The 14,207-nt window shown below is 49.1% G+C and overlaps 1 protein-coding gene across 1 annotated transcript in view; it reads right to left on the minus strand.

The window, feature by feature from the left end:
• The window catches only part of FAM69C (family with sequence similarity 69, member C), a 20,315-nt gene extending 9,154 nt beyond the window's left edge, over positions 1–11,161 (minus strand). The window contains exons 1-4 of the mRNA XM_008584354.1: positions 11,099–11,161; positions 9,639–10,301; positions 4,470–4,634; positions 9–126 (exon numbers count right to left, since the gene is read on the minus strand). Coding sequence (XP_008582576.1) covers positions 9–126; positions 4,470–4,634; positions 9,639–10,301; positions 11,099–11,161 — 1,009 coding nt within the window. The remainder of the gene's footprint in view (positions 1–8; positions 127–4,469; positions 4,635–9,638; positions 10,302–11,098) is intronic.
• Between the last annotated feature and the right edge of the window lie 3,046 nt (positions 11,162–14,207).

The raw sequence follows: 14,207 nt of genomic DNA on the forward strand, positions 1-14,207 counted from the left end.
GGCGGGGCCCCCCAGGTCTGCGCACCCGCGCACCGCCGCCCGCAGCCGCCGCCGCAGCCGCAGGGACACGGCCGAGCTCTCGAGCGCTGGGGACAGCCAGCGGCGGAATATCTTGTCACACACCACCTGCGGGAGAGAAGGCGCGCGTTACTCCAGGACAGCAGGTCACCCTCGAAAGCGTCCCCGGCCGCAGCCGCTCCTGACCCAGCCCTGACCCAGCCCTCTGTCCCCCGCCCAGCCCCTGCTGGCACCGCGGGGACCCTTGGATTCTGAAAAGCGCTTTTCTTCCCACACTTAAGCCGCTGGGCACCGTGAACAAACTGGCCTCAGAAAGAAGGAGGCTGCCTCCTTCCAGTTCCAGCCCCGCAGCAGGTGGGGAACGTTCTGGGTGGCACTGCAGACAGGGACGGAACACGGTTCTGAGAGCGAGGGCAGCAGGCGTCACAGGCGGTAGCTGCTGCGGGAGGACGTGGCCCCTCTGCAGGCCGCGGGGCAGCCCTGCTCTGCCACACCTGCACGCGGCTCTCTTAGCCCCGGTGGCGGCTGTGGGAACGAGGTCGCCGCCTGGCAGGGCTGTCCTGCGGGTCCTGTGGCTGTTAGTGAAGAGCAGTACGCAGGTGTGAGCTGTTCCCTAAGCAGCACTTGAAGGCTCACGGAAAAAAAAAGGTGTATTTGAGGGAAAAGCTGCAGGCAAATGACTCATTTAAAGGGCCTTGGAAATTTTTTTTTTTTTTTTTTTTTTTTTTTTTTTTTTTTTTTTTAGGAACAGAAGTAAAAATTAAGCCACCATCTCATAGCCTTTAATTCTAGGGTATGAAATTCACTGATGCTAAAGAGCTCTTAAAATTCCCAGTTTAAATGTGTTATTTGTTTCACACCTTTCATAAGTTCCCTCCTGTGGGGGACCTGGCCCAGGAGTGGCGTCACTAATAGTGCTTTATTTTTCTACATCATACTTTATATCAGACTCCCTTAGCGAATGCCTCCATCTGCAGAGCTCCTGTCTTACACAGGACGCAGAACTCTAACTTCGATTTCCCAATGCCCACAAAGGCAGGGTTCTTCTCAAAAACAATTTATTTTATTTCTTTTTTAAATAGGGAATACATTTTCGTGAGCAAAATTTCAAATGTCCTGAAGGACACACTGTAATCTCAGTCCTGACCCCCGGCTTTACCCCCCGAGAGGCAACCACTCCCTCGAATGTTTTTCTAGAGCGTCTATGCCTACACAAGTCTGTACAGGTATTTCCGTTTTCTTTTCTTTTACACGAATGGTAGCATATCATACATACTGTTCTAAAGCTTCCATTCCATTTGGCCACATATCAGGGAGGCCCCTCCAAATCCACTCTTGTAAGGATATCCCATTTGTTCTAATGGCTGCATCTCAGATGTGTGGCTGTATCATAAATTATTTAACCATTCTGCATTGATGGAAACGGAGGCTGTTTACTAACTTTTGCTGTGAGGAACACTGCTGCAGTAGGTATCTCGCATATATATGCCATTGTCATTTTGCACGTGTGACAGAATAAGAGTTGTACCAATTGACACTCCCTCAGCAACCCCCATGGCCTCCAAAACAAGTGTCACAGACTCTTCATTTTGCCAACAGATGGGTGAAAATAGTTTAATTTGCATTTTTCTTTTCACAGGTTGAAAGCGACATGCACTTCCTTTTCAGTGAATGGTTGAGTTTATATCCTTTCCCCGAATTTCTATCAGGTTGTTGGCCTCTTTTACTAGTTTGCAGATGTTCTTTGTATCTTAAGGACACGAGCCCCTTGTTTTAGGTTGGTTCCCCAGGAAGTGGACTCTGAGATGGACATGTGCACGCAGGGATTTGTTGAGGGGTGTTCTCGGGAACCACACCTCCACGGAGTTGGGCTGGGATGGCCCTGAGTGTTGTCCTTTATGGAGGCAAAGGGTCTGGGCTTCGCATCCAGCCCTCCCCCAGTCACTAGATGCTGCCCCCAGGAAGTGGGTGTGACCTTGGCAAAGAAGCTCTGGTGGACCAGGGATGGGCCTGAGGGGAACCCACACGAGCCCCAGCAACCTGGCATGATCTTCCATCCGTCCTCTACACTCCTGGTCTGTAAGGGGAATTGCACATACTTTGCAAATTTTCTCATTTTACTTTTAAGTTTGCTGATATTTTTTGTACTTTTGTTTTGCCAATGTGAATTATTTTTTAGGTAGTCACGTCTGTCAACTGTTCTTTGTGGCTTCCGAGCTTTGTTCCACACTTACAGAAGCATTCCCTACAGGAGGTTAATATTTAAAATTCTCCAAGTTTTCTTTTGGTACTTTTAGTATTTCATTTTTCTATGTAAGAATTTGAGCCATCTGGAATGTAGTTTGACAGAAGGGGTGAAACAGGGAGTTAATTTGATCTTTTGTTGTGCCTGGCTACCCAATGTACCAGCACCAGTCATTAAATAATCCAGCTTCCTCCCGGTGGTCTGAATGCCCCCTTGATCACAGACCAAATGCCCATACATCATTAGGTCTGTTTCTGAAAATTGTTTATTCTACTCTATTGATTTGTCAATTTATGCAGGACAGGGATTGTTTTTTAAGTTAAAAAAGTAGAAATCTTACAAAATGTAGAAAAGTTGAAGAAAATACAAATCATCTGTAATTCTACCATTCAGAAATAATTGCTTTGACATTTTGGTACCTACTTTTCCAATCACATATTATTTAACAAAAATTGGATCATATTATAAATACTGATTTGTAACCTGCATTGTTTTTACTTAATAATGCTTCATATTTTCACATATCTTTAAAGAAAGTGTAATTTCTTTAATAATGCTTCATATTTTCACATATCTTTAAAGAAAGTGTAATTTCACTTCTAGGACTTTATTCAAAGGAAATAGTCAGTTATGTGCACAAATTGAATTGCTCAGCTAAGTAGCAAGAATATTTCTAGCAGCCAAATACCCTCCAAAGAGATGTAATTTACAATCATATTAACGATATAGACACATCTATTTCCCTGAAGCTTCAACCATTAATTAATAGCATTTTAATCACTATTCCCAATGGGTAAATGAAATTTATTATCATTAGGTTTTAATTTGCATGTCTTTGAATGGTAAGACTAAATAATTTTCCAAGTTCTTTGGCTATTTGGATTTTTTCCTTTATGTATTTGGTATCTGTTTCTCTTTGTGTTCCTCTAGCCTCTTAATGAATCTGTGAGAGGCTTTTCTGTATTAAGGATGTTGCCTTAGTCTGTCATTATGCTGCAAAGGGCAGGTGTTCCTGTTCCTATTTTGTGGGATGAAATCACAAGAGGATGAATGCTCAAGTGAAATCATCTTGTTGGCACAGCTCAAGAAGAATCACTTCATGACAGACCCCAGTGAGGGTGTGAATCCACCTTAGATCTAAGAGGATGGGGACGACTTTAAAGACATCATTGCTGGACTTCCTCAAAGTGGAGACCCCCTTGGACTCTAGAACTTGGCCTAGAAGTGTGTATAGACTCTGGGGTGGCAGAACCGGGGCTTTTGTCTGGCCTGGCCAAGGACCAGCAGATCAACAACACAACTGTCAAGCTCTCCTGAAATCAGTCTTCTTCTGGCCTGCTCTGATCTAATCTACATACACTTCAGGTCTGCATTGGGATCACACTGGCATTTTAGATTTGAGGACTGTAGGGGGGACCAGCTATAGTGTAGTTTTGACAGGAGAGCAGGTTGGACAGAATTAAAAAATAGGAGAGTGAAGGGCAAGAGCCTGGACAAGCAATCACATACAATCAGGCAGTGGGTAACCAGCACCTGCCAGCCCAGGTTTATTCTCACCCTCCTGAGAGCCTAGGGAGGGCAGAAAGGGCAGCTTCTGCCAAAAGAAGAGACATGTTTTCCCACTGATGGAGTGTTCAACCTGGATTTGGGATCTCCCTACCTCTAGACCCAGTTTGAATGCCTGAACCCAGCATTGCTTCCTACTTATTGCTGATCTCCAGGACCTGGCTTCTTTCACCCTCTATGAACCACCTATTGGCCTTGACCCATTACCTGTCTGGACTGTGCTTCTGTCCAGCCTCTCTAGTTTGGCTAGTTTCTCAGGACTGCTCTGTGCTCTTATCAGTCTTATCCTTGATGAATTAGTCTCTGGGTTCTGTTCTTTGCATGTAAGCATGTAGATGCAGACACTAGACCCAGCGGCAACATCTGTCTAAGCCCCCACAGCTCCAGGTGGAGCCACAGGGAAGAGAAACCCACCCATTAGATACCCCCCCAGGGGTCACTTGATCACCAGCCCCATGGGGTGGGCAACAAAGCACCAATGATGACCCCATCCCCCACTGTCCTGCCCTTACTGAACACACTGAGCCCAGTGTGTTCAGGTTGACCTTCAGGCCTACTAAATGGATGGGCAGTGCTGGAGGGCAGAGGCAGCCACAGTGAACGCGATGACCCCAACCCCGTCTGCGCAGCTGCAGCCCACCTGCAGGTTGCTGTTGACCCGTTGTGCTCCACACCTGTTGACTCGCAAATCACACTTGGAAAAACAGTCAAAGAAATTGCAGTCTTCATCTCCCGTGCAGTTTTGTTCAAGAATCTCCCTCATTTTAGGTTCAAAAAAGGCCATGTCCACATCAATAGCCACAACCTGTAATCAAAACAGCACACAGCAATCAAAGGGCACCAAGGCTTAGCAGAGAGGGGGCCTCTTGTGGGTGCCCTTGTCTAGCTTGCAGGTGATTAGAGAACTCTGCCAGCCAGAGGAAGAGCCCAGGCCACACTCAGGGAGTGGCTTGCTTCCCCCACAGTATGTATCACAAATGACTTTGCAAGGCTTTAACTGCGAAAAGTACCTTTACTGTCACTAGTTAAAGCCTAGGATTTAGAACTATAACCACAGCCATCCCCTTTCATCTTTTAAACATTTTCTCAGGGGGCTGGCCAGTTGGCTCAGTTGGTTACAGCACAGTCTTGCAACACCAAGGTCAAGGGCTCAGATCCCCTTATTGGCCACTCACCAATAAATAAATAAGTAAATAAACAAACACTTTCTCATCTTTAAAAGTAGAATCCCGGAAATGTCTTAAAAATGAATTTTCCCTCTGTGGCTTGATGAGACTGGTCTCTGACCTCAAGGGTCAGGATTGTAAAAGCTGTAACATATGTATAATCTATGCCCATGAATATAAGCAATAAAAGGAAGCTGCATTCGAGTGGCGGCTCTGGCTGTGACAGTGAAATGCAGCTGGGCAGGACCTGAGTCCTCCGTTCATGGCATGTCTGTAACCCAGGTCAACTGGTTTCCAACTGACCAGCCAGACAGAAGGTGGGGGAAATGGCAGAGTCTAAGTTCTGGAATTTGGATTGGTACGTGGGGAACCCGATCCCGCAGGATCAGCTACTGAGTTGAATCGTCAGCAGGAGAACTTGACAATGAGCCCCTGGAATTTCAGATTTATCTTCCTGGCTTCAAACCAAAGAAAGTTCAAAAACAGAAAAAGAGTAACTTCTAAATTATGCAGATTTTCCTCCATCCCCTACCTACAACAGAAAAGATGAGCTCCAACCTGAGAAGACCTGGAGCCTGCCCAAATCAAGCAGCTTATAGCTTCGGGGTATTAAAAAGTTATTAGAAAACTTGATAGGTTTGATGGAGTCTGTGGCGTTTCACAAGCCTTCACAGGTCAGTGTCGGGAAACCAGCCTCTCCTCCTGCCTTTGGTGATGACTCAACAAAGGGTGCATTTGTGTGGTGATCGTGTCCTCCTCAAGTCAGTGCAGGGTCGGGAGGTCGGCTCCCTGGTTTTGGTTGGGATTTTTCATTCAGGATTGATGCCAGAAGGCAGTAAAGTTTCTTGGGGGTTATTGAGTAAAACAGAGCAGGAGGGAAAATAATTTATTTCAAAATAGGTGGAGAATAATGAAAATAAAGAATATAGAACTTTTCCCTATATGAGAGGCTTTGCCTTTTACTAATTCAGGCACAGTGAACAGAACTGATCGTTGTAATCAATATTTCCTATCTCATTATTTAGCCCAAATCTACTGTCTTTATCATTTATTATCGGGGCTGCAAACCCTTCTTTTCTTTCTGTAGTTGCTGGCAATGCCTCGGGACTCCCCTGGGCCTCTAGATAGAATTCCAGCTCCTCGCAGCTACTTTCTCCCATTTATAACGGTTTCCTTCTCATCTCCCAGGGAGAGCCAGATTTATTCTTTAATTTTTAGTGTGTGGCCTAGAATGGATCACAGCTCTTGTGAGCATAACCCTAGGCACCTAAAAAAGAACACTAACAAAACAAACAGAAAAACCTGCATAATGTTTCTTCATATCAGAAGAGTCATAAAATTCTTCCTGCATGAAATTCCCTAACTTGCATCATCTTCAAACTTCCTCCTGACATCAGAATAGAAAGATCAATCCGAATTATTTCATTCTCCACTGGAGAATGTGGCACTGGAGTAGGAAAACATATCACCTGTTCAAAGGGAGCCCCTGCTGGCGAGAGTTTTGGGTCACAGAGTCATGACATTTCCTAGCTGTTCATTCCAAGCACTGTATAAATTCTCAAGACCTGCAGGTGAGCTCCTGGCCCACAGGGGAGTGGAGGACTGGGACCGTCAGGCCTTACACCTCATCTGGAAGGCACCCCCTCCTCCCACCAGGGCAACCCAGCAGACTGGGCTCAAAAGCAGGGCCCAGCTGCTGGGTCCCTCACTGAGCTCACTGGTTCTCAAGCTTGAGCATGTATCAGAATCTCCTAGAAGATTTGTTTTTAAAACCCAGTGCTTTGTGTTGAATGTCCCCCCAAAATTTGATCCCCATGGTAACTGTCGAGGGTGGAAAACCCTATTATAGTATTTGAAAGTTGAGGCCTTGAGGAAGTGGTTAAGTTGATGGTTTAATGGTGGTCATGGGCGTGGTTCTGAGGGCTTTAGAAGGAGAGCACATGAGGAGCGATCTCCCTCTGCTCTGCCATTTTCTGCCATGTGAGACCCCTGAACTGCTGTAAAGCCACCACCAAAAAAGACCCTCACCAGATGTGTTCCCTAGACTTTAGATTTCTCAGCCTCTGAAACTGTAAGCAATAAATTTCCTTTTCTTATAATCTCCCAGTTCCAGGTATTTATGTTATAAGCGACAGAAATGGGCTAATACACCCAGACTGCTGGGTTCCACCCCCAGAGTTACAGATTCAGTAGGTCAGGGGTGGAGTCTGAGAGTGTGCATTTCTAACAAGTTCCCTGGTCATGCAGATACTGCTGATTTTCACTTAAAAGTTGCAAATCTTAGGTGAAATCATTAACTATTTGAACCTCCCTATCTGCAGGAAGAGTCAAAATTAACAGGGCTGGTGAAGAGGACTCCTCCTGTCCCTCCCCTCCCATTCTCACCCAAGAGCTAGCTAAGTGAGAGGTGACAGCCACTGTGGCCCAGCACCCGCTAAAACTTTGAGGCTAGATTGAGACGTGCGTAGCCGTTATTCCACTGAATGAATATTTCATGCCTAACAAGTGCAAGGTGGACTGCACAAACCAGCAACTCCATTGTCATCCGACGTGTGGGTGGAAATGTCCGACGTTGCCCATGCCACATTGGAGACCCCTCTGCCCCAGCTCCTTGATAAAGCAGACCTCCTCTCAATTCTCCCAAGTCGAGGGGCACCTGAGTTCCCTCACCGACACTTAGTGACACCTGCTGGATGGATAAACGAGTGATAGAGTCATGAGAACTGGCCCATCCCTGCCCAAAGCTGGGTGGTTGTGTGTGGACACTCCACAGTGCCCCCCCCCCAGTGCCTCAGGGTGGCTGTGTCCCCAGGACTTCTCTGAAGTGGATAGCAATGTCCTTCTCCCCACTACATATGCTTCCTGCTCATGACATAGGGAAGCCTTGGCCAGGACAGCGATTTCATCTCAGCTCTAAGAAATAAGCTGGTCCAATTATGGGGCATCCCCCCTCACAACTCAGGATTGGGTCTGGGAGGTAGTGTGGAGCTCAGGGTATTGCTGGCAGGGCTGAGCTCCTCCAGAGCTCCCTGCCCAGTGTCGTGCGGACTCTCCTGGAACCTCCTAGAACCTTCTGGAACCTTCCAGGACCTCTCAGCTCTTTCTCTTACACACTTGGAGTCACCCCAGCTTGTCATCCCCTCCAGGGCAGCCAGGGACAGAATATTAGGACAAAGCCATGAGGGCAGGAGGCTATGATGCCTCTCCCAGGGACACAGGCTTGATCAGGGAAGGGATTTACCTGGGTGGCAGATGTAGTTTTCTAGATTTCAAGCTGCTTTAAGAAGACTATGCCACTCCTGTGCCACCTGCCATGGATGTCCATGACTGGCAGTAATGGTACCTTCTTTTTGCCCTTTTATGTTTTGACCATGATGAAGAGCATCCTTCCACCATGAGCCAGAACCCACTAAGGCCGGCACACTGGGAGTTCAGCTGGTCTGGCTGGTCACCTGCCAGCACTTGCAGTGTAAGAACAAACTTGTTGCGATGGCAGGGGCAGAGGGGTTCAGGGGGATGCAGAGCCACCACTATGTCAACGCCAGTCTTGTCACCACCTCCTACTGGGTGGCCCCAGCACCAGATCACGGCGATGCCCCAGCATAAGGGCGCCCTGACGTAATGCCATTCAGCTGACACGTGGCTGGTCTTAGCCAGGCTGGGGGGTGGAGATGTGATGATCTCACAATAAACTTGCTACTCCTCATTGCTACTCCTTGTTGCGTTGCTCCTGCCGCTGTGTTGCCCAGAGTGGGAGATAAAAACGCATCTGCCCTGTCTGAAGCAGGGCAGTGCCAGGCATTTCCAGCAGGGCAGGCTTTTCCCTTTGGAAGGCACTAAAACTCCATTCATCCTTTTTTTTTTTTTTTTTTTTCCTTTTTGTCTTTTTTCGTGTCCGGCAACGGATCGCAACCCTCAGTGTCGCGCCCGTACCGGGACCGGCAACAAGATCGCAACCCTCGGCATCGCACCCGCACCTCGCTCAGCCAGTGAGCGGGAACCGGTCTGTATGTGGGATCCGAACCCTCGGCGGGAGCGCCGCCGCGCTCCCAAGTGGCGCATTGTAGCAGTGCGCCACCGGGCCGGCCCTCCATTCATCCTTTGAGAAGTCTGATGCATGGAATGGAAACTAGAACCTCTCCAGAAACAAAGTATTGGCAAAAGCTGCACACTGTTCTAGAGCACAGGCAGTTTGAAAACAGCATCCCCAAACTGAGCCATTGCACAATCGCCCCCGTAGGCCATCCTTCCCCCCTCCTTTATAGCCCCTCATCTCCTGCATACCACGAGTTAAACACCCTCAAGAGAACCCATTTTAACCTTAGCTCTATGAAGCCTCTGAGCTGCTTTGGGGAAACTGGAATAGCCCTCGGGGCGGACAGACCTTGCCTGGGTGCTCTGCCCCCTGCAATAAGCTCCATTCATTCAAATTCCCACTCTGCGGGTCATGTAAGGTGGAAGTTTTCTTTTAATTCTTTCTTCAACACCCCTGCAAGGAAGTGGCCAGGAGATGGCAGTTACCTGTGGCTACAAAGCTGCAAGACACTACAGTGGTTTGCTTTTTGAGGCCAGGATCTCAGAAACCCCCAGACCCACCAGCTCCCTGCTCCACACTGTCAATACACCCGCCTGGCACCACTCACTGTGAAGTCACTCCTGATGGCAAAGTTTTCGGGCTTGACATCGCAGAGGTGGAGGTGGTGGGAAAAGTCATTGTCAAAATGCTTTACCATGTCCAGGAAGCTGAGCGCGATGTTGCAGACGGCCTGGGCCTGGGTGCCCATGGCCTGGTCCAGCGGGAAGAGAGCCCGGTGGCGGGGGCTGCCGGCGGCCAGGTACTCCACTGCATAGAAGTGGCCACAGGAGCCCAGCACCGGCAGGACATGGTGGCTCAGGTCCTGTAGCAAGCTGAAGTGGACAAACTCCTCCTGCTGCAGCAAGGACCACAGGCTGGCCAGCTGCCCCCGCCACCGAGGGCCCCGCCTGCCTGGCCACAGGGGCCCCAGGCTGCCATTGGACAGCTGTAGGCCCAGGGTGCTCCTGACCTCCCCGGCCACCACCAGGAGGAGTTCTGCCTCCGGGACGTCCTGGCCACGCTCCTCTGCCCCGTCCAGCAGGCCGAGAGGCTGGAAGCTGGAGAAGGCCTCCTCCTTGGACTTGAGCACGACGGGCCGGCCACGCCATTCGGCCTGCAGCACCTTCTTGCCCCTGTCGTAGTACAGACAGCGCTGGTACAGCAGCTTCCCCGCCACACACAGGTCCTCGCAGAGGTCCCCTGTGAGCCTGCCGCCCAGGTAGTCCTGGCACTGGAAGGAAGCGAACAGTCGGTCAGAAGAGGGGAGGGACCGACCGTGCTGGGCTCGGCTGGGAGGAGAAGGGGACAGGTTGTCCCCACGCTCAGGCGCTTATAATCCAGCCTTTGAGAGAAACCTCACTAATGTGGACCACAGAGGCCACTCAGGACGAAGCGTGGCCCAGTGAGAGGGCAACAGAGAATTGCACAGTCACTGCCTCCTCAGTGAGGCCCAGGACTGGGTCTGCAGAGTCGGGACACCTGAGGTGGTCCTCTATCTGGGTGATCCTGGGAAAAGCCAAGACCGTGAAACAATAGCATGAAAGGCCTGGACCAGGCCCACAGTTCTCAACTCTGGCTAACCTTCAGGATCATCCAGAGAGCTTTTAATGCCCCCATCCAAGAACAGTTAAGTCAGACGGGACCTGGGATCCCTACCTGCCCTGGGGTCCACCACAGTAATGACCCTTCTAGCAGGCCTGTTCCTTGAGCATGTTGTTTTTGACATGAAACTGTGTGGCCTATTAGGCTAGCAGGCTCTAGGAGGATCAGAGGTGTTTAGAGGAGAACCCACGGGAGGATACAGGAGGAGGCACAGGTCTCGTGGCCGGTGGACTGCAGCAGAGGCAGCACCCAGGAGGAGGCACGTGGCGTACATTCTGCAAGTGCAGGGAGAACTCGTGTTCCAGGCACTGTGAGGAAGGCCAGGCCGTCCAGGAGCCTTCAGAGGGGGCATTTCTCCTAAACGTCAGGGAACCTCAGGATGAGGCCACTGAGCAGACCTGGTGGCCCCCCCACCACACCACAAACCCCCTCCGACTGTCCCCCCGACAATCCTACAAGAGGGAGGAAGAGGAAGAGGGGGTGTAGCATGGCGTGAAAGAGAGGATTACAATTCTGTCCTTCCTTCTTATCTTTTTCAGAAAATCTAAACATCCAGGCCCATTTTTATTAGGGGTGAGCACATTTTCTAATCCCACCTGTTTCCCCCACAAATGAATCTTCCTCTCACATCAGCAAATAAAGGCCTCTCTTGCTTCCTGGAACTTCTGTGGCACACGGGAGTCCCCCTCGTTCTTACAAGGTTCTAAGACAAACATAAAATCACAAAGTTGGTGTTTTCACCCTATTTCTTGTACTTGAAAGGGCCTTGAATGATGAGCTGTGGCGAATGTGCAGCAGGATGCACTGGACACAGGACTGGACCAAAAGCCAGAAAAAGTTGAATTCTGACCCGGAAGATGCTGCCACATGCTGAGTGTGTCCCCTAACTGCTCGGGCCTCACATCCCCTCACCTTTCACACCTACGCTGCCGCCCCTGTGTGGTTACGGTCCAGGAAAGTGAGAAACACATGCAGAAGCCGTAGGGTATGCACAAGTGCCAGGCGTCGAGAGCTATTTAATCACGTGCTGCTCAAAGACTTGTTGGGGTTCAGTGTTGGTCGGCTTTATTTACCCCAAGTAGATTAGAAGCAGCTCCCTGAAGTTGAATAATGTATCTCCAGTGCCTAGACATATAAATAATTCCAAAATCAAAACAGCTCTGAAAACTACATGTTTTCATGATCCATTTGGCCTCATGTGGTGTCAAAACCTGACTGAAAAGATGCAAGGCTATTTATAGTCTGTATGTCTTCATCTCAGTGTGAATTTGCATATATTTTGCTGCAGAATCATTAATTTGATTACCAGTGCTGCCCCATATGCAAAATACAACGTGTATGTGCCATCTTGCCTTTCTAACATACTAAAAAGTTTGAATTCTTAAAACACATCTGGCCACAAAGTGTTAGATAAGGGGTTGTGGACCCTTATTAACAATATAGGCTAATTGCCCAAAGTGTTTCAAAAAGAAATATTCCAGGGCTTAAAAGAAGTATCTAGATTTTCAGGACTATTCCAGGCAATAGCTCGACAACAGGCTGAAAGACCAAAGCCACGCAGCCTGAGCTGACCCCTCTGGCTTCCCGCTGAGGCTTTAGATGTCTATATATCACATCGGATGGGAGGTGGCGGTTACACGCTTGCCAAACACCATGATGTAGGCGATAGAGATCGCAGATGCTAGAGATCATGAGCACGACCTGATCATTGTGCTAGTAAATGCCACCCTGTTTGCCTAGGGCTGGCTTTTTGTCTTTGGAAAACTAACACCCATTATGAAGCTGTTTTAACACACACCCACGCAAGGTTGTAAACACACATGAACTTGTGTGTGCATGCTGCCTTCGTCTTGGAATTTAACAGAATTTTGGTAAAAGGCCATTTTTAAACTAACTCTGGTACCTCTTTCCAAGGCTTGGGTCATGGAATGAGCATGGGAAGGGTCAGGACCTTCATGGCAGCCACTTTCTGCCTGTAATTGCTTCCATGTCACCCTTGGAAGAGAATAGCAGCTGGTCAGACTCCATTGAGACTTTCAAGACAGTCCTGAGAGGTGAGGAGGGACAAATGGTAAGGGGCCAAGACAGCCGAGGAGTGAGGAAAAGTGAATTACAGAAGTACTATGTGGTGTTTTTATTTGTGGGGTTTTCCCTGTTTTGTCTCATATTTATATTGTTTCACATCTCTGTAATAAACCTGATAAGAAAATGCAACAATTTTTCCCTGATTTCTTTATAAATCAAAAAACCTTGTAAGTATGATATCCCAAATGGGTTGATTCAATTCCATAGGCATTTTTATAGTGTTATCACATTTGTAATTTAATCAAAAGTGCTTCTGCAGGAAGTACAGACCAGAGTTGAAAAGGAAAGTAAAGCAGCTACTAGATGCCCAGTGCAGAAGCGGCGGTGACCCTGAGCCCCGCGGTGACCCTGAGCCCCGCGGTGACCCTGAGCCCCGCAGTGCGAGCTGTGGGAGTGCGGTAAGACCAATCTCAGCTACAGCTGGAGGGGAGGCCAGGAGAGAAGTGTGGGAGGCAGGATGCTGGGCCTGGGCTCTGGCCCAGCCATGGTGCTGTTTCCACGTGTCTGTGAGCAGAGGGTGGGGAGGGCATCGGCTGACTGCAGGACCCTAACTCTTCCCATCTGCACTGTAGCTGTGTTGCCACTAGCCAGGAGAGACACCTGCAGGCCATGAAGCCAGCTCTGTTCCACCAGGATCAGGACTGGCCATAGGCAAGGCTGAAGCCCACCTTGCCACCCACAAATTAACAGCACACACCTTCCAAAGCGAACCCAGCTCTCTGTGAGTATTCAAAGGGCACCATCTGACTCAGGCTCTGAGTTCCCAGAACAGAGGTGACTTTCTTTGAAACTCCTAAATGACATTAGAGGGTCACATGTGCCAGGCAGGAACACAGTGAGGCTTGGTGAAGGGGCAGATGGGGTTTGCCTCTGGGCTCTATAGCTGTGAGGCTTGTTTCCAAGGCTGTAAAATGAGGACAATTGATGCTGTGTCACAGTATACTTGGGAAGGCCAGACAAGGTCACAGGTGCACAGCCCTTAGCACTGTGCCAGCCTCCGTTGGTCTCAGGTGATGTTAGTCCCCTCTCCACCCTCTCTAGCCCTAGCTATCAGAGGGTGGGTGTTGGGGGGTGGAGACTTCTTCTTGCAGATGTGACTGAGCTCAATGTTGAAAGATGGGCTAGAAGCCTACCTAGAAGCAGGGAGTAACCGGTGCAAAGGCCCAGAGCTTCAGATGACCAGAGACTGTTCAGGGGGCTAGACAGCCAAGTTAAAGTGGCACCTATGTGACAGGCTGTGACATTCTATCCATCTGACACATATGCTTCCTCCCCTGTGGGGTCAAGTCAATCTTCTCCAGGATGCCGGCCCCACACCCAAGTGGGGATTCTTGCCCCCCTCCTCCACCCCCAGCTCCCATCAAGTAATGGCCACCTGAGTACTGGACTGTGTTGGGTCTCCCCAGCACAGTGTTTTACACGAAATGGTACTGCATCAATGAAACAAAAT

Source organism: Galeopterus variegatus, unplaced genomic scaffold, assembly GCF_000696425.1.
Source record: "Galeopterus variegatus unplaced genomic scaffold, G_variegatus-3.0.2 Scaffold3233, whole genome shotgun sequence".
NCBI classification, from domain to species: domain Eukaryota; kingdom Metazoa; phylum Chordata; class Mammalia; order Dermoptera; family Cynocephalidae; genus Galeopterus; species Galeopterus variegatus.